This window comes from Ursus americanus, chromosome 18 (assembly GCF_024610735.1).
Source record: "Ursus americanus isolate L20-20 chromosome 18, mUrsAme1.1.p, whole genome shotgun sequence".
Taxonomy (NCBI): Eukaryota; Metazoa; Chordata; class Mammalia; order Carnivora; family Ursidae; genus Ursus; species Ursus americanus.
This window is the reverse complement of record NC_142144.1, coordinates 4,059,373-4,082,242: the sequence shown is the minus strand read 5'-3', so window position 1 is coordinate 4,082,242 and position 22,870 is coordinate 4,059,373. Positions and strand designations below refer to the sequence as shown.

At 55.9% G+C, this 22,870-nt stretch overlaps 2 protein-coding genes across 2 annotated transcripts in view; one reads left to right on the top strand and one right to left on the bottom strand.

Annotated features, from left to right (window-relative positions):
• Positions 1-808: 808 nt before the first annotated feature.
• Positions 809-7,451, top strand: BARHL1 (BarH like homeobox 1). Its single transcript, XM_045771303.1, has 3 exons — positions 809-1,274; positions 5,209-5,431; positions 7,157-7,451. The coding sequence occupies exons 1-3, from the start codon at positions 809-811 to the stop codon at positions 7,449-7,451; spliced, it is 984 nt and encodes a 327-aa protein (XP_045627259.1).
• Positions 7,452-11,990: 4,539 nt separating this feature from the next.
• Positions 11,991-22,870, bottom strand: part of DDX31 (DEAD-box helicase 31) — a 68,621-nt gene continuing 57,741 nt past the window's right edge. Inside the window, 2 exon segments of the mRNA XM_045771289.2 lie at positions 11,991-12,774; positions 12,776-12,878. Coding sequence (XP_045627245.2) covers positions 12,676-12,774; positions 12,776-12,878 — 202 coding nt within the window. The 3' untranslated portion in view covers positions 11,991-12,675.

The window sequence follows — 22,870 nt, the reverse complement described above, 5'->3', positions numbered from 1 at the left end:
GTGGGCGAGTCCCCTTTAAAAAAAACACACACACAACACAACGAAAAAAAAAAAAGAAACAAAAAAAAAAAAAACCCAGCCCCAAAGTAAAAGTGACACAAGTTCATTTTTTAAAGGAAGGGGGGGAGGCGAAGGCGCGCGCGGAGGACGCGCTGAGAGCTGCAACCGCGGAGCCGGAGGCGCTGTCCTCGGTGCTGACGGGCCCCCGGAGCGGTGGGAGCGCGGCGACAGGACCTCCCTGGCCAGGTGGAGCGTCATGCGCCGCGGGCCGCCGCCGCCGCCGCTATCCGCGGTGCTGACGCCGCCAGGTGCGCTCCGTTCCGCCGGCTGGTAGCGCGGCTCGGGCCCGCTGCTATCCCCGGTTCTGACCCCGCTGTCTTCGGCCACTGCTAGCCTGCAGGAAGCGTGCTGTTTGGATTTTTTTTTTTTAAGCCGTTCTTTATTTAGATTCCAACATCCTCCCATCTCTTCTGTGCCAAAGGGGCGCTCAGGCCGTCCATCTCCCCCTTTGCTCTCCCCAACTTGGCGCACCCTCCCTCCCATTCCTCCCTGACACTCCCACCACCCCCCCTCGGCTCGGCAGCTCGGCGCGATGCTGCAGAAGACGCGCTGAGCCCTTTTGGATCTAATGCGCAGAGGAGGTTGGCCCAGAGCTCCCCGGCTCCCCCAAAGCTGAACTCCATCCAAGGTGCCCGCAGGCTCCCTGCCCGCCTTCCCCATGCCAGCCCGCAGCTAGGGGCAGGGGCAGCGGCGGCTGGGGTTGGGGGTGGGTGGGGAGCTTTTGGGGAGGACAGGTCGCAGCTTGGCTATGGAAGGCTCCAATGGCTTTGGGATCGACTCCATTCTCTCCCACCGTGCGGGCAGCCCCGCCCTTCCCAAGGGGGACCCCTTGCTTGGGGACTGCCGCTCACCCCTGGAGCTGAGTCCGCGCTCGGAGAGCAGCAGCGACTGCTCTTCACCAGCCTCACCAGGAAAGGACTGTCTGGAGACGGGCACCCCAAGGCCTGGCGGGGCACCAGGCCCAGGTTTGGACTCCCACCTGCAGCCTGGGCAGCTCTCAGCCCCAGCCCAGTCGCGCACCGTGACCTCCTCCTTTCTGATCAGGGACATCCTTGCCGACTGCAAACCACTAGCGGCCTGTGCACCCTACTCTAGCAGCGGGCAGCCGGCCGCCCCTGAGCCTGGGGGCCGTCTTGTGGCCAAGGCTGGGGAGGACTTTAGAGACAAGCTGGACAAAAGTGGCAGTAACGCCTCGTCGGACTCTGAGTATAAAGGTAAGAAAACAGGAGAAAACTTGGGGGGGGGGCATGCCATGCTACATTTCTAAGAACTGCTCCATTTCTGAAAGCACACAGGGACATGTACATGCTCACTTGGGAGTTCCCCCGGGGCCCAGACTGAACCTTTAGGTCTTATCTGAACCTTTCAGCTGGCCCTGTGGCTATGCCTTTGAGCAGCAGAGCCCAGCAGAGAAAGTGGAAGAGGGACACTGTGTGCCCCAGGAGAGATTCCCCAAAATGCACAAAGCGAACTTTCTAAACTTCACCTGGGACCACTTTTCCAGCAGCACTGGTGGGCAGGAGCAGGTTCCTATTGGGCTAGTGGTTCTCTGGGAAAAAATCTGGCAGAAGCAATGGAAGACCCAAAGGGTTCTGCTTGAACGCCCTTTTTTAAGAGTGAAAACCTAGCAGGATATTTCAGATGAAGCCTTAAGAACAGTCAGAATTTTCCCCTTTAATCTGAACTTCCAGGCGGGAAGAAGAACTGAGCTTTCCCTCCCATTGGGCCCAGTGTGATCTGGGCCCTGCGAATCACGCAAAAGAAAGGCTCACTTCAAAGTAGAAAGAGCAGCCAGACGGCTGACTGGGAGCAGGTTGGAGGTCTGGTCGAGAGGGGAGGACCCTGCACCCAGCCCACAGTTCTCATTGAATTTGATTTCAAGTGCACTGAGCAGCCAACTTCAGGTTGTGTGTGGGACCCAGAGTGACCAGCCCCGCTTCCCCAGTATTGGAGTTGCTGCTCCTTCCTTTGCCTTTCCACCTCTGTGAGTCTTTTTGTTGTTGTCGTTCCTTTTACATCCTGTCTTGACCAGGAAGCTGAGATTGAGATTAAGAGGAAAGGGGGAAGGAAAGAAGGAAAGAGTCCCTAATTTTCTTTCTCACCCCAGCCACGTTAGCTCTTTGGTGAGGCCAGAGGCACAAAATTCTTTCTAGGAAGAAGTCAGGAGGCAGGAGGGGAAGGAGTTTCGGAATGTCAAGGGAGTAAAGCCCTGGGTCCCCATCCAGCAGAAAACTAGGGGCTGGCAGAGGCTGCTCAGAGCTCTTTCAGTCTTACAATTAATTCCGAGAACCCTTTTCACGAGAGGAAACTTCCATAATAAAGGCAACCTCTTTATCGTCTTGGGAGCCCTGGACTTGCTCCACCCTATTTGTACTAAGTCTTCACAAGAATTTAGGGAAGCTTACTTTAACACTCTCCTCCCAGCCAAGAATTCATTTGTGGACAGGCCCTGAACACAAACCGAAATCCCCTTGGGGCCTCACTACATCCCACTGCCCTCCACTTCCCCACACAAACTGCAGCCACACTGGGCCAGCCGTGCCTAGAAAAAGGTCTGGTTGGGCTAGAGAAGCCAGGAAGGAGGAAAGGAGGTCCAGAGGCATGTGGCCCAGCAACCCTTGCCTCTCCCCCTGGGGCCCGTTTAGAGAGGCAAAGAAAACGTGCCCTGGAGAAAGACAGGTGCTGGGGGGGCGGGTAGGCAACGTAAATATTTATTTATAATATAGTGGTTTATTATTAATAATTCTCAACAACACCCCAGCTTTATGGTTAGAGTAAGGGGCGAGAATTCCCAACACTGTTTGCCGACGGCTGGTGCTGGTGGAGGTGAAAGATAGTTTGCCTCTTGTCTCCTTTTATTTCTTTGCCCGTAGGTGGGATTTTGAGGCGAGATTTCGTTTAAGATAATTGGAATATCAATTTTCCTCTCCTGTCCCTGATGATATCTGATCAGGGAGGTGATGAGGGCCGGCTGTCCACATATCACTTAAATAGGTTTGGAGCAGAGGGGGGTGAAGTTCTCCCCCAACCCCCACCCCTAGGCGCTGCTGCCTTTGCACTTACAAAGCTTCGGGGTGAAAGAGAGAAGGAAACATCCACCGCTGAGACAGTGTCTGGAGCGTTTCTCCAACGTGGAGGCGAGTTTTTCAGGGCCCGAATTAGGAAGCCTTGTTGAGACAGAGACACACCAAGCCAGCCAGCCAGCCAGCCAGCCGGGGTGGTCATCTGAACAATTCAACTCCCCATCCACCTTCCATGCTAAGAATAATTTCTTCCAAGGAGGGCACAGAGGGAAGGTCAGCCCCATCCCAAGTTTTTGGCATCAAAGGCTCCTCAAGCATGACACTGAGAGAAACTGAAACCAGGCTTTGAAGTAAGGCGGTCTGCCGGTCTGCCGCTAGGTCCTGCCTGCTAGAGCCAACGTCCGTGGAGAAATCGAGCCAGCATTTTGGTTGGAGCAGGCTGGGTCGGTGGGCCTGGCACTCTGGGGCATTGAGATGTGGCCTCCAGACCAGAGTCTGAGGCCCCACTGGGCTGAGACTGTTCCGGAGGCTGAGGCTGAGAGGCACCCGGTGCCCATCCAAAGGCTCCAGCCTGTGCCAAAGAGGGATTAGAGAAACCAACCCACGAGTATCCAACCCGTTCTTCCTGACACCGCAAACTCAATCCCCCACCTCAGCCCTAAGAAGCTGGGGGTTTCTATAGTCAGTCCGGGCAGCTCCATCAAAAAGTAAGGTTCCCACAATATCGAGTTTGAGGTTTGAATCATTGTTTCCTCGCACTCGTTTCAACTTTATCTTCGGGCACAGACTGAACTCAAATTTCGCCCACCCTAACATGCCTCCTGAGGTGGCCATACCCCATCCTCACCCCAGCTCAGGGAGGGCAAGGACAGCCTGGCGCACCCGCCTGATGGAGACAGGCGGCAGGCATCCGGGGAAGTTTTCGCGGAGCCAGCGCCCTCCCTGCTCGCCTGCCTCCGCGCACCCGGTGCCGGGGCCTTCCCAGCCGAGAACCTTTGCCTTTCCGGTTGAAAAGTCTCGCTCCCTGGCGGCTCAATTAACCGGATTATTGTTTCCTACAGAGAGAAATCAACTTGCATTCAGCTGAACCCTGTCACTGCAAACGTCACGCACAATGAAACTCACCATAAAGGAAAATAGAGAAAAAGAGGGGGAAGCCCCAGCTCGCGCAGCCAATTTTGGGGACATGGGCTTTGGGGTTGTATCATCACTTTAGGGAGAGAAGGAGGGCGATCACCCAGCTTGTGCTATCAAGTGTGCGTTTTCGGTGCGGTCGACCCCGAACGAAGGTGCCTGGGGGAAAAAAGAAACCGGCCCTGTCGGGTTCATTCTTGGGCCTCAGGAGCGGGGCCCCTGCCGGGGTGTCCCGATCGTGGGGCGCAAACACACGACAGTAGGCGTCGTACTGACAAGGAAACACGGACCACGGCGACACGCGCATCGCAGGGGCAAACGCGTTGCGTATTTTTCCCAGAGCTTCGCGCTCCCGGCTCCGGCGCCCGGCGCTCCGCCCTCCGCACCGCGGTCTTTAGGTAGCTTAGGGACCGCGGAGGCGAGCACTAAGGCGTCGCATCTCACACGGCCAATTACTGGTTTCTTAGGACAATGATTCGCTGCGGGGCGAACAGGTTTTTGTCTCTCCACGCGGGTTTTTCTCCCCACATTCCGACCCTCAGCTTCCTCCCTTCCGGGTCCGCACGCGGCCAGAAAATTGGGGCGCGGATGCGGAGCACAGACCTGCACCGCCGAAGCGCGCACTTACGCAGCCCACCCGCTGGAACCCCCGGGCCCCTCCCCTCCCCCAGCGGCTCCACCCGGTCGCTTGGCCCCAGCACGGTTACTCCGTTTGTCCCTCCAGGGAGCGCGGCGGAGAGCAAGCGGGTCGGGTTCTCTCGCTTTGGGTCATTTGTCCCCGGAAGTGTCAGTCCTCCTCCTCCTCCGTCAGGGTTCACGCCCCGCTTTGGGGACTCGGAGGTCCTGCCCTTGAGCCGCTTTGCCGCGGCCCCACGCGCTTGAGTGCGGCGGGGCCACCGCCGTCGGGAGCCGCGTTCACACGAACGGGGCGGGAGGGCGCCGGCAGGCAGGCGCTGAGGCCGGGCCCTGACACACCGCTGTGTCTCCGCAGTGAAGGAGGAGGGCGACCGCGAGATCTCCAGCTCCCGGGACAGCCCGCCAGTGCGCCTGAAGAAGCCCCGCAAGGCGCGCACGGCCTTCACTGACCATCAGCTGGCGCAGCTGGAGCGCAGCTTCGAGCGGCAGAAGTACCTGAGCGTGCAGGACCGCATGGAGCTCGCCGCTTCGCTCAACCTCACCGACACGCAGGTCAAGACCTGGTACCAGAACCGGAGGTGAGGCCTGGCTACGGGGTGGGGGTGGGGGGCGTAGAGGGCCCCCCTCCTTTCCTCCCTGCCCCACCAGTGCGCCGCCGTCGCTGAGAGGTCCCCTGAGCCTTCCCGATTCTGTAAAAGTAAGGAAACTCAGGCCTCGGGGGCAGAAGGCCTTGCCCGAGGTCCACAGTGAGAGAGTGACAGGACTGGACTCGGTCTCCAGGGCCCAGTCAGCCTCCTCCAGGACAGGAGGACAGACATAGGGACCTGCCCCCACCCCAGCCAGGGTCCTACCATCCCCACTGGGACCAGCCCTAGCCCCTGTTGGGGCCGCTGAGCTCTCCAGCCAGGATGCCAGGCCAGGGGAGGGGTGGTGGCCTCGGTATGCAGAATGTCTTGGGGGGTGGGAGGAACGAAGGGACAGCCCTGATGTGTGTGTGTGTGTGGGGGGGCTGTCTGAGCTCTCCGGGGGCTCTTCTGGCCACCTCAGCCTTTACAGTCCTGACACCCGGGAAGGAAGAGACCCAACTCCGGCTCCTCGAGGACAGGGTGCTTTGGAAACGGGCGGTGGGCACTGGTCTAGAACCTGGCATTTCCTAATCTCCCTCCCCAACACTGTCACAGGACGAAATCGCTCTCACACACATCCACAGTCACACACACACACACGCTCACACTGAGCTCACACAGTCACACACACCCACACTCACACACACTCAGCAGAGGCTGGAATGGTGCTTTCCATAAACAAGCCTCAGAACACGTCTCCCCATTAATAATAAATACCGATTACTGCTTGGGGCATCAATAATTAAGGCCCGTTACAGTAATTACACAATTATGATGATGATGAATAATTCAGGGAGGGAAACGCGGTTAGTGTGGCTGTGCCCGCCTCGGTGGGACCGTGGCCGGCTGGCCCGGCCTCACTGGCCAGGTGCACCCAGGGGTCCCAGCTGAAGCTCAGGCAACGAACGGAACATGGCCTCGACTTCCTTGCCTCCTCCAACCCCAGGCTGACACTCGGCTGGTGGTCTCGGAATTCGGGTCCCCGTAGGCGGCAGGGCTCCTCCCGGGCCTGGGAGCTGGGTTCTGAGGGCAGCGGGTGTGGCAAAGAGCGTGGGTGCATCCGGTACTCATACTCTTCAATGGCCGACTCTGGCCTGCGCGCTTCCACAGAAGCTCCGCGGAACCGGGCACCTCGAGGTGTTTGAATCTTCCGGCCTGCGGTTCAGCTGCCGCACGCCCGCCACTGCTTGTGGACCAACCTCTTCCACCCCCCACCCCCACCCCACCCCCACCACGCTCCCCGCGGCAGGAGACTTTCTAAGTCCCCCCAGGGGGCGGATATGTGGGGCGGGGGGAGAGTCCCAACACCCAGCTCCAAGTGTCCCCTGCGATCCTGAGAGCAGAGTGTGGTGAAGTTAGAACCCCATCTTTGGGGTCAGACAGCCTGGCTTAGAGCCCGGGCTCTGCCTCATTGGAGACCATCTCCAAAACTGGCCAATGCCTCAGTTTTCTTATCTGTAAAATAGGGATAATAGCCACGGAAGGCCGGTGGAAGATTACAGGAGCCGATGCATGTGACGCCTGAGGACGGTGCCTGGCTCCCTGTTATTTATTAGCAGATCCGTGCGATCCCTCTTGGCCTCCCTGAAGGCGCTCTGGGCCAAGCACTCGTGAGGGGCAGGGGTCTTCGGGCGCCACAGCCCTGACCCCGCCGTACGCGTTTATTTCGGTCCCTAGGACTAAATGGAAGCGACAGACGGCAGTCGGGTTGGAGCTGCTGGCGGAGGCAGGCAATTACTCAGCGCTCCAGCGGATGTTCCCGTCGCCTTATTTCTACCCGCAGAGTCTAGTTTCCAACCTGGATCCCGGCGCCGCACTGTATCTGTACCGCGGCCCCAGCGCGCCCCCGCCGGCCCTGCAGAGACCGCTGGTGCCCCGCATCCTCATCCACGGACTCCAGGGCGCCAGCGAGCCGCCCCCGCCGCTGCCCCCGCTAGCCGGCGTCCTCCCGCGCGCCGCGCAGCCTCGGTGAAGCGCCCGGCCGCCTTCCTGGGGCTCTGTGTGGGCCCCTTCCGCCTGCCCCTCGAGGGACGCGGGGTTTCAACGCCCCTTCCCCGGGGCCCCCTGGCCGGCCCTCTCTGGAGTCCCAGCCAGTGTCCCCCGCAGGGCCCTTGCCAAGTCTACTGAGGCGCGGACCGGACTGAGTCTCCCTAACCCCCCTCGGCGTGCTCCGTCCCGGCCACTCCATCAGGGAGCCACTTCCACCCGCCGGATGTACATACAGCCCCCCTCTTCGCCGGCTCCCTAAGGCGCCCCCCCCCGCACCTCCTTGGGAGCAGGTGGGGGCGACCCCGACGCTGCACTCGTCCGCTGCCCCTCTATGCTCCAGCTGTACACCCAGCCCTCTCCCCGTACCCAGACAGGCGGAGGGGAGTGTGGAGCCCTCCTCTGAGCGCCCAGGCCGCCGCAGAGCTGTACATAAGGTGTGCAAAGTGTATATGAAGTAATTTATTCGTGACCCATGAGCCCGTGACCGTGTCCGTGAATCAGTGAGTTTGTGGCCTGTGCCGTCTTCCCTCCCAGGCGAGGCAGGAAGGGGTCGACGGGGCTTGCCCACCACCCCAACCCCCAGCCCCCACCTCCAGCCTCCGTCCGGGGCAGCCAGGCCCTCGGGTTCTCTCTCTCTTTTTTTAAATGTCGAAATAAACTTCTTACAAATGACCACGCGCCTGTCCGGGCTCAGCCCTTCTTTCCCACCCCTCCTTAAATGCATTTCCCCCTCCTGGGACTCGGCCTCTTTCCATCCTCAATAAGGAAATATTTTTGTCCACCTCTCTTCCTTGGCACTGTGGTCGGGGGCAGGGGCCCCGATTGGACTCACTGGGGTCCCCGGGCAGGGGCCTCCCCTCCCTGGCCTCAGTCTTCCTGTCTCTACAGTGAGGGGAGCCCGCTGCTCTCCCCACCCACCCCCCTTCCCTCTCCATCTGGTTCCTTGCTGCTCCCAGCGTCCCGGGGGCTGGAGTGGGGGTCAGCGCTGGGGCTCGCTCGACTGCGGGCCGGGCTGCGGTGCCCTCGCTGAGCCGGCTCATCTGGCCGCAACAAGGGCGCCGGCAGCTGGTGACCGGCCCGCCGGGCACAGGGCCGACAGATGGGCTCCGAGGCTACTCCCCCCACCAGCCCCCTCCGCCCCATGCCCCGGCCGCACTCGGGCTCCGGACGCTCACGGGCGCCGAGGCGGCTCCGGCCCGCGCCACCACGACCCTACGAGCCTTCGCTGGGAGCCTGACGCCACATCGGTAACCCCCACAATCCGGCATCCTCTCACTTCCCCCCTTTACCCCAGGAGTACGGAGATGAGACCGAGAGGGGAGCCGAATCCCGGTGTCCGCCCCATGCCCCAGCCTGCGGTTCCAGGATCTCAGGGGAGGAGGGGTTTAAGGCTCCAGCCAGACTCCAGGCCTCCAGTTCATGTTCAAAGGGCCAAGGTCACCTCCTGAGGCCGTTCCCTCTCAGGGGAGGTGGGCGCAGGTGTTCCCCTCCACACACCACCTGCAGCTCAGACTCTCAGGGCAGTAGACAGGCCCAGGGCTGGGAAGTTTTGGGGCCCCGCAAGTCGAGCCCCCTCCAGTTTTGGGGCAGGATTGTTGTGGGAGAGGGCTGCCTCCTGGGGGAGGGGTGGAGGGCAATTTTAAAGTACCCCCCCTCAACGGTCCCTGCTACTGTTTCCTGCCTCCCCCCCCCCCCCGCTTTTCTTTCTTGGGATGGTGAGGGTATTATTCTAATTTTGCAAAATGCACAGCAGCTAATTAAGTCAAGGAGCCTCTCGGCTTTCGAGTTCTTTTGCATGTGAATGGGGGTTGGTAAATCCCCAGCTCTGGCTGTGGTGGGGGGCGAGGGGAGACTGTCCCCAACTCAGGGTTAATGAAGTGGGAAAGGAGTCTCTCATAGCCTCCTGCAAACAAAACCCCCCCACGCAACAAACCCAGCCGAAATCCTACATGGATTGACTTAAGCCCAGGGGATAAGTGCTTTAAATTAATCTCATTGAATAAGAATGAGACCAAACAAAACTCTTTAAAATCATATTAAAAATCTATCAAAGGACAACTTGCACTGGTGTGCTTTTCATTTTGTGAAAGGGAAGGAGGTAGAGCGGAGCAACCGCTCTCACATTTACACAGCGGCAGCGTAAACCACAGACACATTCTCACTGTGTAATTGTCCTTGTACCTCAGAGGCGAGTTCATATCTTACATTAATGAAGAACAAGGCTTCCCTACAAGTTTATAATTACGATATCTTAAATTGTCCTGCACTTCCCATCTGTAATAATAACTTCATAGCCTTTGCGGTGAGGTGGGCTTCTGCTCTCACCCATTTAGAGGCTAAATTGGCTTCTCTGTTCCCAACCCTGGGGCTGGGTGTGAACTCTTTTTACAATACAAAGAAAGAGGGAATGCAAGCCCCCCGGAGGGCAGAACAATGGCAGAGGCTCCCGGGAGGCATCCTCTCTGCTCCTCCACCGGCCCACCCCAGTCCCTTACAAACCCAGGCTCCGCGGGGTCGGGGCAGCGAAGTTTAAAGAAGTTGAGATTCCCGTGAGCCTCGTTACAAGGGCTCTGGACATTTTTGAGGCACCAAGCTGACTCTAAGGGTGACCCACCGCCCCCACACAGGTAGGCCTTGCTCAGAGCTCCTCTCATGGTTGGAGCACATTAAGAGAGAAGGTGAGACAGTCACGCAGGCCATTTAACAAGACACATGAAGTGCCCTTTCCAAGCAGGGCCACTTCTCCGGTAGAAAAAGCTTTAAATTTCTGTGTCACGGAAGCGAGGCTTGGGTTCGAGTGGCCGCGGCGCTAACCAGCAAGGTCACTAGCAGTTTGGGGCTCTCATTTACTCCCCTCTTCCTGAATCTCACCTCCCTTCACTACAGGAAAGGGAAAAAAATAAAAGTCTAAGGAATCCACTGGGCTCTGTCAAAATGTCCTTTGCTGAGACCCGGTTGGCTCTCTGCTGCTCCTAGAGTGGAAGATGCCGGGTGCACCAGCGCTGGCTTAAGCCCTCGCCAAGGGCTCTCTGCCCTTCGGTGCGTGGGAACGGCCCCTCTGAAGAACTACAGCCACTAAGAGCTGCAAACACGAAGATGTTTTGGATGAAAAACAAGCACTCGACAAGCCCACGAGGGGGGAAAAGGTTTAGGCTGCAACACTCCATGAGATGTCCAAATTCTCTGTGACTTTAAATACGGGATCAGGCTTGCGACCCAGAAATAGGTAAGTTTGGGAAATCAGAAAAAGAGGCACGATTAAAAGTACACACGAAATTAGAATATGTACAGTGGAATTAGGCTAAAGCTTTGCCTAATTGATGCTTGAAATGTATAATCTGTCAGGAGCCATAATAGGAGAAAGAGATTTATTTTAAGGTTATTTAAATTTAGATAATATTAACCTTAAATCTGTTAAATCCATGTTTCTTTATTAACTGGGGGTAATATATTGATTCTGCTTAGAAACAGCCCACACAGCATCTATGGCAGGGGCCCCTCACCTCAGTGTTAGCAGAGTAAGCACGAGTTCCACCTCAGAATTATCCTCCTTTACACACTCAGCACAGCTCCCCCAGGAATGCGGAACCCGGATCGGACCTCTCTTGGAATGCGTACATGGGGGTGCGGGGGGAGCAGGGCTTCTCTTTGATCCTCCCCAATCACTGGCATTAATCCTGTTTCTCACACAGCTCGGTTTTGTCTCTAAAGTTTGATGCCTCGTTTTCTCATCCAAATCCTGTGAACCATTACGCTGAAGTAAAAGAAAGGTGGCGGATTTCCCCAAGTCGGCTTGACATGTGCTGCACGGCTTCATTATTATCGTTACTATTGTTGTTGGAAATTTCACCAACCGTCCCTGTGAACTGCTATGTGACAGCCGTTCTGGGGAGGTCACAGTTTCCCTCTGTGGAGGATTAGTGCTCACTGGGCTCCCGCTGGCCCTCTCTCCGGGGCCTCTGGTGTGGGTGTCAGCTGACCGCCCCTACCCTGGCTACCAGAGAGGGACAGAGGTGAGCACGCCGACCACTCCGTGGACCCTGCCGACGGCCCACCTCGCAACTCTCAGGGTCCGCTCCCGGCCACTCAGTGCCTGTGGATCTGGAGGGGGTACTGAAGTGGGGCCTCAGCTCCTGCTGCAGGAACTGGAGGAGGAGGAAGGCGGCAAAGAGAACAGGAAAGTGGAGCGAACAGAGCACCTACGGGCAGACTCCCCTCTGGAGTCTCCCGCATCCCAATCTGACACTTACTGGGAAATCAGTAAGCCCTGCTGGCGGGGGGTGGGGGTGGGGTGGGGGGTGGGGGTGGGGGGGGTGGGGGTGGTGGTGCGCTTTCAAACCTCCCAGGGAAACACAGTAGGGGAGGGGTGGCTGAGGCCTGGGCCACACTACAAAGAACCCCAGACCCCAGACTTGAGGACAAGGTGGGATTCGATGGGCGAAAACGTTGACTCAGCAGACTGGTGCCCTTTGACTTCAAAGGCAACAGTAAAAAAAAAATAAACAGAAAAGGCACCAGTACATCCATCAGCAGTGAGAGAAGTTTTCCTTGGACACGAAAGGGGCAGCCAAGCGCATGACTACGATGTGGGGTTTGGAGCAGCAGCCCGCCGACGGGACCAGGAGCCTGTGACCCACCCCCAAACCTGTCGAGTCCTTTTACACGAAGCACTGGTACATCAAGAAAATGATCCGATGTTTTTTTTCCTCACTTTTGCAAACTGCATTCCAGTTTTTAAAATCCTATTTTACAAAATGCATGCTAATCCACGAGCTGACATAGGGCAGCTCCTGAAAACTTTGAGACTCCTTCAGAACCCTGTCCCGAGGCCGGAAGAGGCCCCCTTGCTGATGCCGGCACCACCAGGCCCGCACCCGAGCTCGCGGGGCACCTGCAAACTGCAGGCCAAGACGGTTCTGGTGGAAGAAATACAAAGTATAAGCTACCTCACAGAAGGTAAGAATTAACCGGCTCGGCTACACAACGCCAACCCCTGCCCCCGCCCGGATGAGGGCGGTGGCTTCCCCGGGTCAGGGACGTCGTCTTCAGGGAAAAGTGGCACCATTACTTCCCACAAGGTCCTGACAAGGACAGGACATCAGCCCAGGCCTCTGAGGCCTCCAGGATCCACCCCCAAGCCCCCCAAAACGAAAACTTTTTTGGCAAGTCCTGTTGTCCCCCAGTAAGTCTTTTTGGGTTTTTCTGCTTCACGGGGAGCGTTTCTTAGTTTTTCCCACAGCCGAGGCTGGGCTCCGGTTACAGACAGCACTGCGTGGCTGGCTGCCGGGCTCTGCGTGTTTGTTTTTGCTTTTTGACCTTGGCGACGCCGGCCTCCATCCCACTTGAGTATTCCGAACGCAAGATTTCAGCAAGGCGGTGTTTACTCCGGGTCTTCTTATGAAGGTCAGCCCTGAAGAACAGTAACAGCAGAGGGGAAAAGAAACTTTATTATTTTTTTTCTTTCCCATTTGGAAAGGGGCTGAGAGCAGCTGGTTCCGAGACTGTGGAACTGACATTTTTGTATTAACAGAAGTACAGTCCCTTCAATAGTGCTTGTTGGATGCACCAGAAGATTAGATACGGTGCTGACAGATTTTCATAACGGTGGCAAAATATCATGGCATTTTTAAAAGTGAGGCTTTGTTCTATGTTGTTTTCATGGAAAAAAATAACGATACACACTCACACTCTGATGGCAAATGAAATGTATGATACAGCAGTTTGCCAAAGGACGGCGGGCGGGGGGGGGGGAATAAACCCGCCTTAAAACTCAACCACACTTAGCGGTGGGAGCTCGCCGGTGGCTCCCCGCAAGTGAGGCCCATGTAGTTCCAAGCGATCGGCCTCCCCCGCGACGGGGCCAAACAGAGACAGCTGGGGTCAGTCACATTCACCTCTTCACTGACTGAGGAGACTCTAGTAAGTATTTCTGACCCAAGAACCCCAAACCCAGGGTGTGGTGGGCCAGCGCGGTACGTGTCGGCCCAGCAGCTCTCCACGGATCACAGACGTGCGTGTGGCTCGGGGGGGTCTCCCCGCCTACCCCACTCGGAAAGTAAGTGCCAAAGGCTGAAAATCCATCTCAGACATTGAATACTACTAACCGTTTTCAAGAGACAGCAGCCTTACCATTTGATCAGATCAGAGGGAGAAATTTGTAGAAGTTCAATTGTGCACAGGAAGAATGATTATGAAAATGGAAGAGTAAATGTTTCCCGAGACACAATTTTAACCAAACAATAACAGAAACCCATAGTGTCACGCAGGCCATTCCCTCAACCCCCCGATGGCAGGGTCTTAGGGTAATATGGTGTCTTGGGGTTTTTACAGAAGGCACATGTCACCCTCTGTGACTTATAGTTACAACATTTTCTTTGTAATAATCAGAGCTCAACTGGACTAAAGCTGTGGTCAAAATAAACATAACGGAACTCCTTTAAAACTCAAGAATTAGCGACAGGACTAAGGTTGTGCTAATAAACAGATGATGAAAGGCTGTAGAATCGTGTGACAGCGTCCTATCTAGGTTAAGGCAACCACGCCTGTTGGTGCAGGGCCGGGGCGGCTAAGTCCGCAGTACAGGCAGAGCCCGGTTTTCTACCATGACACACGGGGGGAAACATACTCACCCTTTGTTGGGAAAAACGAAGACGCAAGGATAATGAGGAGCCAGTGTTTAAGGGTTAGAGTTTATCACCAGGGTGCATGGCTGCGTCCGTGACAGCACTCAGTGAGATGCGGGGTACAGAGGGCAGTGCTTCCCAGGTCCTGATCTCACATCATGTCGGCGGGACGAGGGAGGTGTGATTGCACCCTCCTTTCACAGCCCGGGAACCTGCTCTGGAGGGGCACACGTACCTTGCCTAGGACCATCTAGCTCACAGGTGCAGAAGCAGAGAAGCAAACACACATCAGAGGGACTCAAGCCGACGTGCTTCCCACCAGGCTGCTGGTCCCGGGACGGACATTCAGGAAGGCCCAGCAGGATCAAGGGTGACCAATACCACGATTTGACCTGGGGGAGTCCTGTGGTCACACAGGGATGCTGTAGGGGAACAATGAGGGCTGAATCTGGATGGCCGAGGAGGAAGGAGCAGGTGGGGAGGAAGAGGAGAGTGAGGCTGATGGAGATGCCTGGCCTGGAACCTTGCTCATGAGCTGAATGACGTGGAACAAGGCTCTCTGGGCTCCAGCTTCCTCATCTGAACAATGGGGAGGACACTTAGAACTGCAGAACAAGCTCACAGTGTCGTAGGGTTAAGACAGACAGACACACAGGCTGCCACCTGCCAAGGCTGCTTGGTTAGAAATGAGGAAACTGCGGTCCAGAGGGGCAGAGCAAGTCCCCCCAAGGCCACTAGGAGGCAAGCCAGGGCACTTCTGGTTCACCTCCTCTCCCACAGCGCACTCATTCTGACTCCATGGACCCTGCGGGGTGGGGGGTGGGGGGTGGGATGGGACACAGTGTGGCCTGCTGTCCCTGGCGGAAGGCCGCACCTGGGGAGGGGGGGCTCGAGAGGGGTGGGAAGCGGCGGGAGCCAGGCCTGCTCATGAGAGCACTCAACTTGTTCCAAACTGAAGGCTGCCAGTTCTTGGGCTCGTAGTTTATTTTTAGTTGGGTTACATGACAGACGGAGTGAAAAGGTTCTGACAGGAAGAAATGCTGCCTCTTCCCCTTTTGAAGCCAGGTACTCACAAGTGTATAATTTTAAACATAACCACCTGAGTTTCAAAATATGTAAAATTTCAGTCAAAATATCCTCCCCAGCATAGGCTCTCCTGCATCAGAGACTGCTCCTGCCACTGCTAAGGCAAACTAAATAACCAGCACCCGATCGGGCGACGGATGCCCTAACTGCCAACAGGGCCAGCGCCACCTGCGGAAGTGGCACGCTCCGGCCGAGGGCTCCCGGCGCCATGCCCCCCGCCACCAGAGGCGCCACACAGGCAGCCAGATGCACATGCACACTCTGTCCCTTCGAAGACACGGACAGCTGGGTGCTCGGGGCAGCAGAGGGCCCCGTCTGCTGGGTACGGTGTGCCACCGAGTGGGCATGTTTCTGAAGGAGCTTCGAGTCCACACTGTGGCCGAGGACACTGCTGAAAGCGCGTCTTGGCGGTGGTCCCGCTTAAGCCTGGAGCTTGTGATCGCAAAACATCCTAGCTATTTTATGATCTCATTCTAGTCAATGTACTTTCCACCTGGAACCCAAACCCAAACTCCGAGGCTCTTGGTGGTCCTGAGAGCAAGCAGGGTTTGATCTTTCAGACCCAGACCCCTTCCTCAGGACATGGACCTCGGGGTCACCCCGCGGGAGCCTCCCCTGCTGTCGGAGCAGCAGGACCCATCCTCCCCCTTGGCCAGCTTGCTGTCTGCTGTGCCTTTGTTCTGAGGCCCAGGGCTGAGAAGGCAAAGTACAGATGGGAAGGTGGAATGTTCTCAACCCAGGCCTGCGCCGGGCCCACGTGGGCTCTCGCTTCCTTCTCCTGCCAAGTTGCAGTTCTCCCAGGGCCTCGCCAACTTTCTTGCCCTCCTTGCCCTCCAAACACTCAAACCCCTCTCGAATGGACTTCCCGGTCCACCCGCATAATCCTGCAGTTACCAAGCAACAGATCAGTTTATCTAACCACAGGGAGCTCCCTTGTAGTGAAGGATGAACGAGCCCCCTCGGTCACCAGGCTGGATTACCCGGCAGGACGGGCAGATGCCACTTTCACTGCCAATAAGGTGAAATCACAGCCTAATTAGGAAATCAATATGCCCATTAGGGTGACCGCTGCAGAAGAGGGGCCTCAGGACCTCCTCACAGCTTTATCCACAGACTCACAGAGGGCCAGCCCAGGTGGGAAGCCACTCCAGCTCCGGCCTGTGTTAGTGGTGTCCTTCCCCGGGACAGTGTTTCACTCTATCTTCTTCGATTTACGTACTGTCAAGCCAAGCAATGTTTTCTTTTCCCGCTTCAGGATCAGGCTTACGAAAAGTCCTCCGCATCTTTGCACTGAAAAACGCTCAAGCATATTTTTAGTCTGCTACTGCCTTAATTCCATCCGGATTTTCTTCCGGTTTAACGATTCCTCCCCAACAGCTATCCAGTTATCCAAGACAGTCACTGGACAATAAACCTGCCCCCCAGGGACTCGGAATGCACCCGTCACCCCCCTCCTGACGTTCAGAACACTTCCTGCAGGTGACGTTTGAAGAGATGGTGACGATGATGGTGGCCAACATGAACGAGGTCTACCAAATATATTACAACATGTCACTTACACAGGTGGTGAAGGGATTTAAAGGTAAAACACGTCAAATCCAAGCCTTTGAACTGGCCGTGTGACTTTAATAATAATTCTACTACCCCCACTCACGTGGCACTTAGGGTACGCCAGGTACGGTTTTTGGCACTCGACCGGCATTTCACTCATTTATTTCACCACCAACCCCATGACACAGGTACTGTTAGCACCCCCAGGGTCACAAACCGGTGACAGAGGAGCTGGGGGTTCAGCCCCGAAAATCTGACCCTGTGCCTTGCACACTTAATCACTGTGCTGTTAAGTTGTTATCAAAACAAGAAGTCTCTTAGGTGAAATTTTTTTATAAGGGGAGGGGCAGAGGGAGAGAGAGAATCTAAAGCAGGCTTCATGCTGAGCACGAGGCCCAGTGAGGGGCTCGATCCCACGGCCCTGAGATCATGACTTGAGCTGAAACCAAGAGTCAGAAGCTTAACGGACTGAGCCACCCAGGCATCCCGAAATACTTTCAATACCAAGACAACATTCGTGTTATCTCAACATCTCAGACACTCTTGGAGCCGCGGATACGTGCATCTTCAGTGTAATGGCTGGATAACTTAGGTGAAAAACAGCAGTTTAAAAACTCACAATTTGTTCGGTTTCATTATACGTGTAAAGAGACCTGAATATGTACACCCAGAGAGGAAGTCTGAGGGCATAAAAGATGTGATTCAGGGTTAACTCGGATTGTGGGCTAATGGGTGATTTTAAAGCTTTTCCCTATTGCCTGGATTTTTACAACGAACATGTATTACCTTTATAATCAGAAAAAAGTGTGCTTATTTTAGGGGAAAAAAATCAAATGGTAGAAATTTGCTCTATGCTGAAATATCAAAGTTATTTTAATCTTTACTTATCAAAACCTCTTTCCCTTTGGCTGTTAGTTTGCTTGATTTTGTGAGAGATTTTTCTCTTAAAACAGAAACACAGGGGCGCCTGGGTGGCTCAGTCGTTAAGCGTCTGCCTTCGGTTCAGGGCGTGATCCCAGAGTCTTGGGATTGAGCCCCACATCAGGCCCCTCTGCTGGGAGCCTGCTTCTTCCTCTCCCACTCCCCCTATGTTCCCTCTCTCGCTGGCTATCTCGCTCTCTGTCAAATAAATAAAATCTTAAAAAAAAGAAAGAAAGAAAGAAAGAAAGAAAGAAAGAAAGAAAGAAAGAAAGAAAGACAGACAGGTGGAAGAGTAGTCAAGTGTGCTTACTTCTGTGATCTGAAACCTTCTGCATGTAAGCCAATGACCCAGAGCCACGGTGAGATCCCCCACCAAGGAGGCAGCGGGGAAGCAAGCCCCCCAGCTGGAAGAAAAGCCTGGGTGCTAAGTGATCCTGGTAGGAAACAGGGATGCTTTCAGGTGGCCTGAGGCAGACTCCAAAGTTTCTACTTTCCGCCTTGCTCTTACGGATGAAGAAAAGGCAGCAATGTCTGAGCGGGGTTCTGGTGGCTCTCAGATGACAGTAAGAGGAACAAACAACTCCAGGGAGAATTTGACAAGCAGTCCCTCTGGTGCAATAAAGTGGTTCAGGTAAGGAATCAGCCAGCACGGGATGATAGTTTAGCCTACACACTCTCAAACCCAAACCTTCCACGGTCACTGAAGGAAAAGCAACTGTATCAAGACTCCTTTAACCTTTGCATTCTGTTTCGGCAGAGATGTAAGCTGGCAGGTGGGCCCTATAAGGGATGCTTTCTTTGTGATTTCTTCGGATCAAACCAACACTAGCTTCTGTGAAACCACCAGGGCCCCAACAGACACCCCATTCCAGGTGAGCCCTGCTGCGGCAGTGGACATTGCAGAAAAATCCCCGAGAGTGGCTCTGTGGACACAGGGATTGATAAAAAGGCGGTTTCTGCCTTACATCCAAGAACAAGACCCAGTGTAAAGCAGACAGGAGCTCTGAGCTTTGGGGTGAGGGCGGGCGTGCCGCCAGGCCACACTGGTCACAGGCGATCGATACATTGACGTCGTGATCAATCTGCCACCTGGCAGAGCAGGCATGATGAAAGAGAGGACAGAGATGATGTTTAGAGATTGGGACTTAGGCACAGACGTCACTGGGCAGGGTGGCAGGGCTGGGGAAGGAAAGGGTAGAAGACGGAGTCCTGAGGACCCCGGCTGGAATCCCAGCTCTGCCCCTCACCCAGCTGATGTCCCCGTGGAGTCAAGAGCTTTCTCCAAGCTTAGTCTCCCCCATGTCAGAAAGTGCCTCCACATCTAGGCCTACGAGCATGTTAGAGTGCTTTACACATTTTAGTTCTCTGTGAAAATATCAAGATGGAGAAGTACCAAGCAGACATGGACACAATTATGGGTATTTGTAACCAGTAGGACTAGATCCTGAAAATGCTGCCTGAGATTGATAAGCTCGGTGCAGAATTTCAGCACCGAACCCCAGAGCTCAGCCCTCTGGGCCGTCCTGTCTGGCGTTATTATGGATGCCTCGGATGAGATCACGAGGCATATTTATCACATCTGCACATGAAAAGCAGCCTGCAGGGACAGCTAACACACAGAATGACAGAGCACCTGCTACACCCTAGCAGGCCAAAGGGACGGGCCTCAGCTAAAAGGTGAGACAGAACGGGGGCACAGGCCACGTCTTGCTCTTGAAGCAAAGCAGCTGGCTGGTTTGAACTATCCAAGTGCAAGCAAGCAGCGACCCAGCTGGCCAGTTTCGATCGAAGCCACAGCATGACCGACATGGCAAGAATGAGCCTGGAGGTCTGGGTGCGTGTGAGCCCCACCCTGCCCTGTGAGGGGCAGGACACAGCCGCCCCCCACCCCCTGCACTGAGAGCCTGGCCGGTGCTGAGTCCTGCAATGAGCGGCAGCCGCGCTCCTGGCTCTTACCATTAACGGACCAAGAGGTATGATCGCCGTCCTCGTTGTGCTGGCCGGTCTCTGCTGCGTGTTTGGTGAGTCTGACGAGCCCGATTTAGAAAAGAACCTGGGCTGAGAGAAGAGCTGCCCAGAGGAACGGTGTGACCGACGGGCAGCTGGAGGCGCTGGGGCTGCAGGGCCCAGGGGTGGCGCCACGGGGCAGAGCTGGCCCCTCGGAGGGGAAGGATCCTGGCGCCGTCACGCACGGGCTGTGTGACTCTCTAAGTCCGACCAAGGCCCGGTTTCTCCTTTTGCCAGTCTGCTCACTCACAAAAGGATTAAGTGAACTAATGACTCAAAGCGCCTCTCACAGTGCCTGTTGCGAAGGCCCTCATTAAATGTTGACTGTTATTGTTATTAACAGTATGGGAAAGAGGAAAGGCGGGAGAGAAGGAGCCATCATCAGATATCTGACACACGTCATGTGGACCAGCGATGGCTTTGATCAACGATAACAACACCTTGTATTTTTGTGTTTGCAAATCATGCACATTCAGCATTTGAATCTCACAGAGACCAGAGAGTGGAAAGACCAAAGGGGGGAAAAATGAAAGTGGTCCGTCGGGACTCATTTCCAGGATCTCTTATAGCGAGAGCAGGGTCCACCGGGGAGGTGGCGGGCCCACGCGGCTGCGAGGCCTGGAGCAGAGGCCTTCCGGATGGAGGAGACACGCAACAAGAGGGTCAAGGGCAGGCTTTGGCGGGAGCACTCAGGAAGGTTCCGCGAAGTGTTCATCCCTCACTTACAGACTCAGAGAGAGGAAGTGGGACGGTGGGAGAAAGCGGCATGGGCTCTAGGCCAGGCGCTCCACGTTCGGTACCTTCTGCCACTCCACACAGCCCCACGGCCCCCATGGCCCCCACGGCCCAGATTCGCTGTTTCCAGGGCTGGGATCAAGCTTGGAACATCTGATGCCGGCTCCAGGTTCCCCACTGCACTGCACCCTTCTGCCTCCAGACCCGGAAGGAAGCCAGAGAAGAAGTGGGATCCAGAACCTCCCTGTCATCACCTCTTCTCAGAGATCTTCTGAGGTAACTGCCCCATAAACGCAAAGCTTCTACCACCCACTCCACCGGTTGCTACTCTGCTGGTTTTAAACCCAATGACTTCCTGCTTCGAGTCTGTTTCTTCTGCTATGTGAACTACCTGCTCACATAGAAAAACATCTAGAGCAAGTTTCAAATACCTGTCACTTTGTCCAATATCAACTCTAGAAGCTGGAAGCTTCCACAAAGGGAACACAAGGCAGCAGCCAAGTGCTCAGAGATGGGCTCCAGGATCTCTTTTAAAAAGACTCGGGGCCGTGGGACCAGGCCCACCCACGTCCTCCCGGGCCACCGGGGACCAGCCTTGGTCACAGGGCCCCGGTGAAGTCTCCGTGGGATCTGCATGTGGACTCAGCACAGCCGAGGGCACGCAGAAGCCCTGAAGAGTCCCACAGTCCTACGCGGCTGCTCCACGGCGGTGCTCCCTGTTCTGGATTACTAAGCAGTTAAGACCCTACTCTCCATTTCGGACTGTTGCTGTAACATCAGGGCCAGAATGAAGAGGATGTCTGAAAAAGACCTGGAGTCATTTCGTTCAAGTCCTAACAGGATGCAAAGGCTCTAGCCTCATCGAAGTAAGGAGAGTGCGGAGGAGCGGGGGACACACACCCGCCTACTCAGGAAAGGAGCCCAAAGACCACGGGGACAGATCAGAGGAGTGAGTCAACCCCAGGAGGGGCTCAGGATGACTAAAACGAACTGAACCATGTGTAGCGAGGGGAAAGCTGGGGCCTAGCACATCCTTTTCTATTTCTCTAGTGGTATGAGCCAGAAGAGCTCCGAGCAAGGCCAGTCTAACGAAGAGCTGGGCAGTCTCCTGTTGCATGCAGCCTCAACTGCTGTCTGCCAAGTCGCGCTGGGCCAGCCCCGTCTTCCAACTCCGGTGCCTGGAAGGCTCCAACAGTGAACGTGGCCGCCCCAGCACCCTCCCAGGAGAGGCGGGCTGGGTTCCTGTCCTTTGTTGTCGGCCCTGACTGCTTGACTGAAAGCACACCCTGTGGTCCCCGCTGTCTGCAGGTGACCCAGGTGTGGAGGAAGAGCAAGGTCACCGTGAAATCCCTCTAATCGCCTCATTAGCCGGGTGGGGATGAGGGTGTGTTTGTTTCATGAGGAGGCACAGGGCTGGTAATTGCATGGTGTCAGAGGGAAAAAAAATAGTGGTAGAAGCAAAAGGCCAAATGTAAAAAGCTGCATGTGCACGGCTATAATTAAGCCAGGGCCCTGACAGGCAGGGCCCACAGCCCCTGACCGGCGAGAAGGGAAGGGAATGAAGACTGGGCTTGTACCGGGTGAGCTGAGGGGAAGGGGGCAAGCCCTCTGCTGGAGCCTGTGCCCACACCAGGCCACCCACCCAGAGCCGCCTAAGAATGCAACGCTGTGAGCTCAAAACCAACACGGGACTCGCCAACACACAGTCCCTGAGCGACAACTGTGGCCTGGGTCGTGTGTTCCACCAGAAGCGACCCGGCCCCTTTCCACAGTACTTCTCCCGTCCCTGTCACAGTCTGGACAAGATACAGGAGTGTATTCTCCTCAGTACAAATGTCCCAAAGCGATAATCCACTGTGGACTTCAAAGTGAGCCAGTCGGTGTCAGTCCCACCTACAACCAGTGCAGTTCATCCAGGTTCTGCGTTAAATTATCATCGATTAATCCCGCCTCCAATTCAGAGCACACACACACTTAGCCAGCACCTCACTGTCCTTCTGTGTTAAGGACACCCCATCACCTAGTCCGAGGACCTGGGTCTAGAGACCTGTCAAGTTCGACCACCTCCATCCCACTCTTCATGACTTCAGGCTTTCCTGAACCACGGTCGCCTGGGTGGGGGCCCGGGCATCTGTATTGTATACAGCTCCCCAGGAAGAGTCTGAGAGCAGGTACTTTAGTCCTTTGCTCCTCAGGACGTGCACCAGCTGTCCTCAAGGCTTTGTCCAGCGGTCCTTAGCTGTTTCCCTCTGGTCTTCAGGCCGAAGCTGAGTGATCTGACCTTCCTGAACCAGCTTGTCCCCATGTTCTGTGGGCTGATCCCCAGGCCTCCTCCACCTGTGAAGCCAGGGAAACGGGCCAGAGGCCCAGGCCCTCAGGGTGCTTGGCAAAGGCCCCGAGAGAATGGGGAAAATGGGGGCCACACAATGCAGGTCCTTGGGAAGAAGGGGTCTGCTGTTGTCACTTGCCTGAGTCTTTA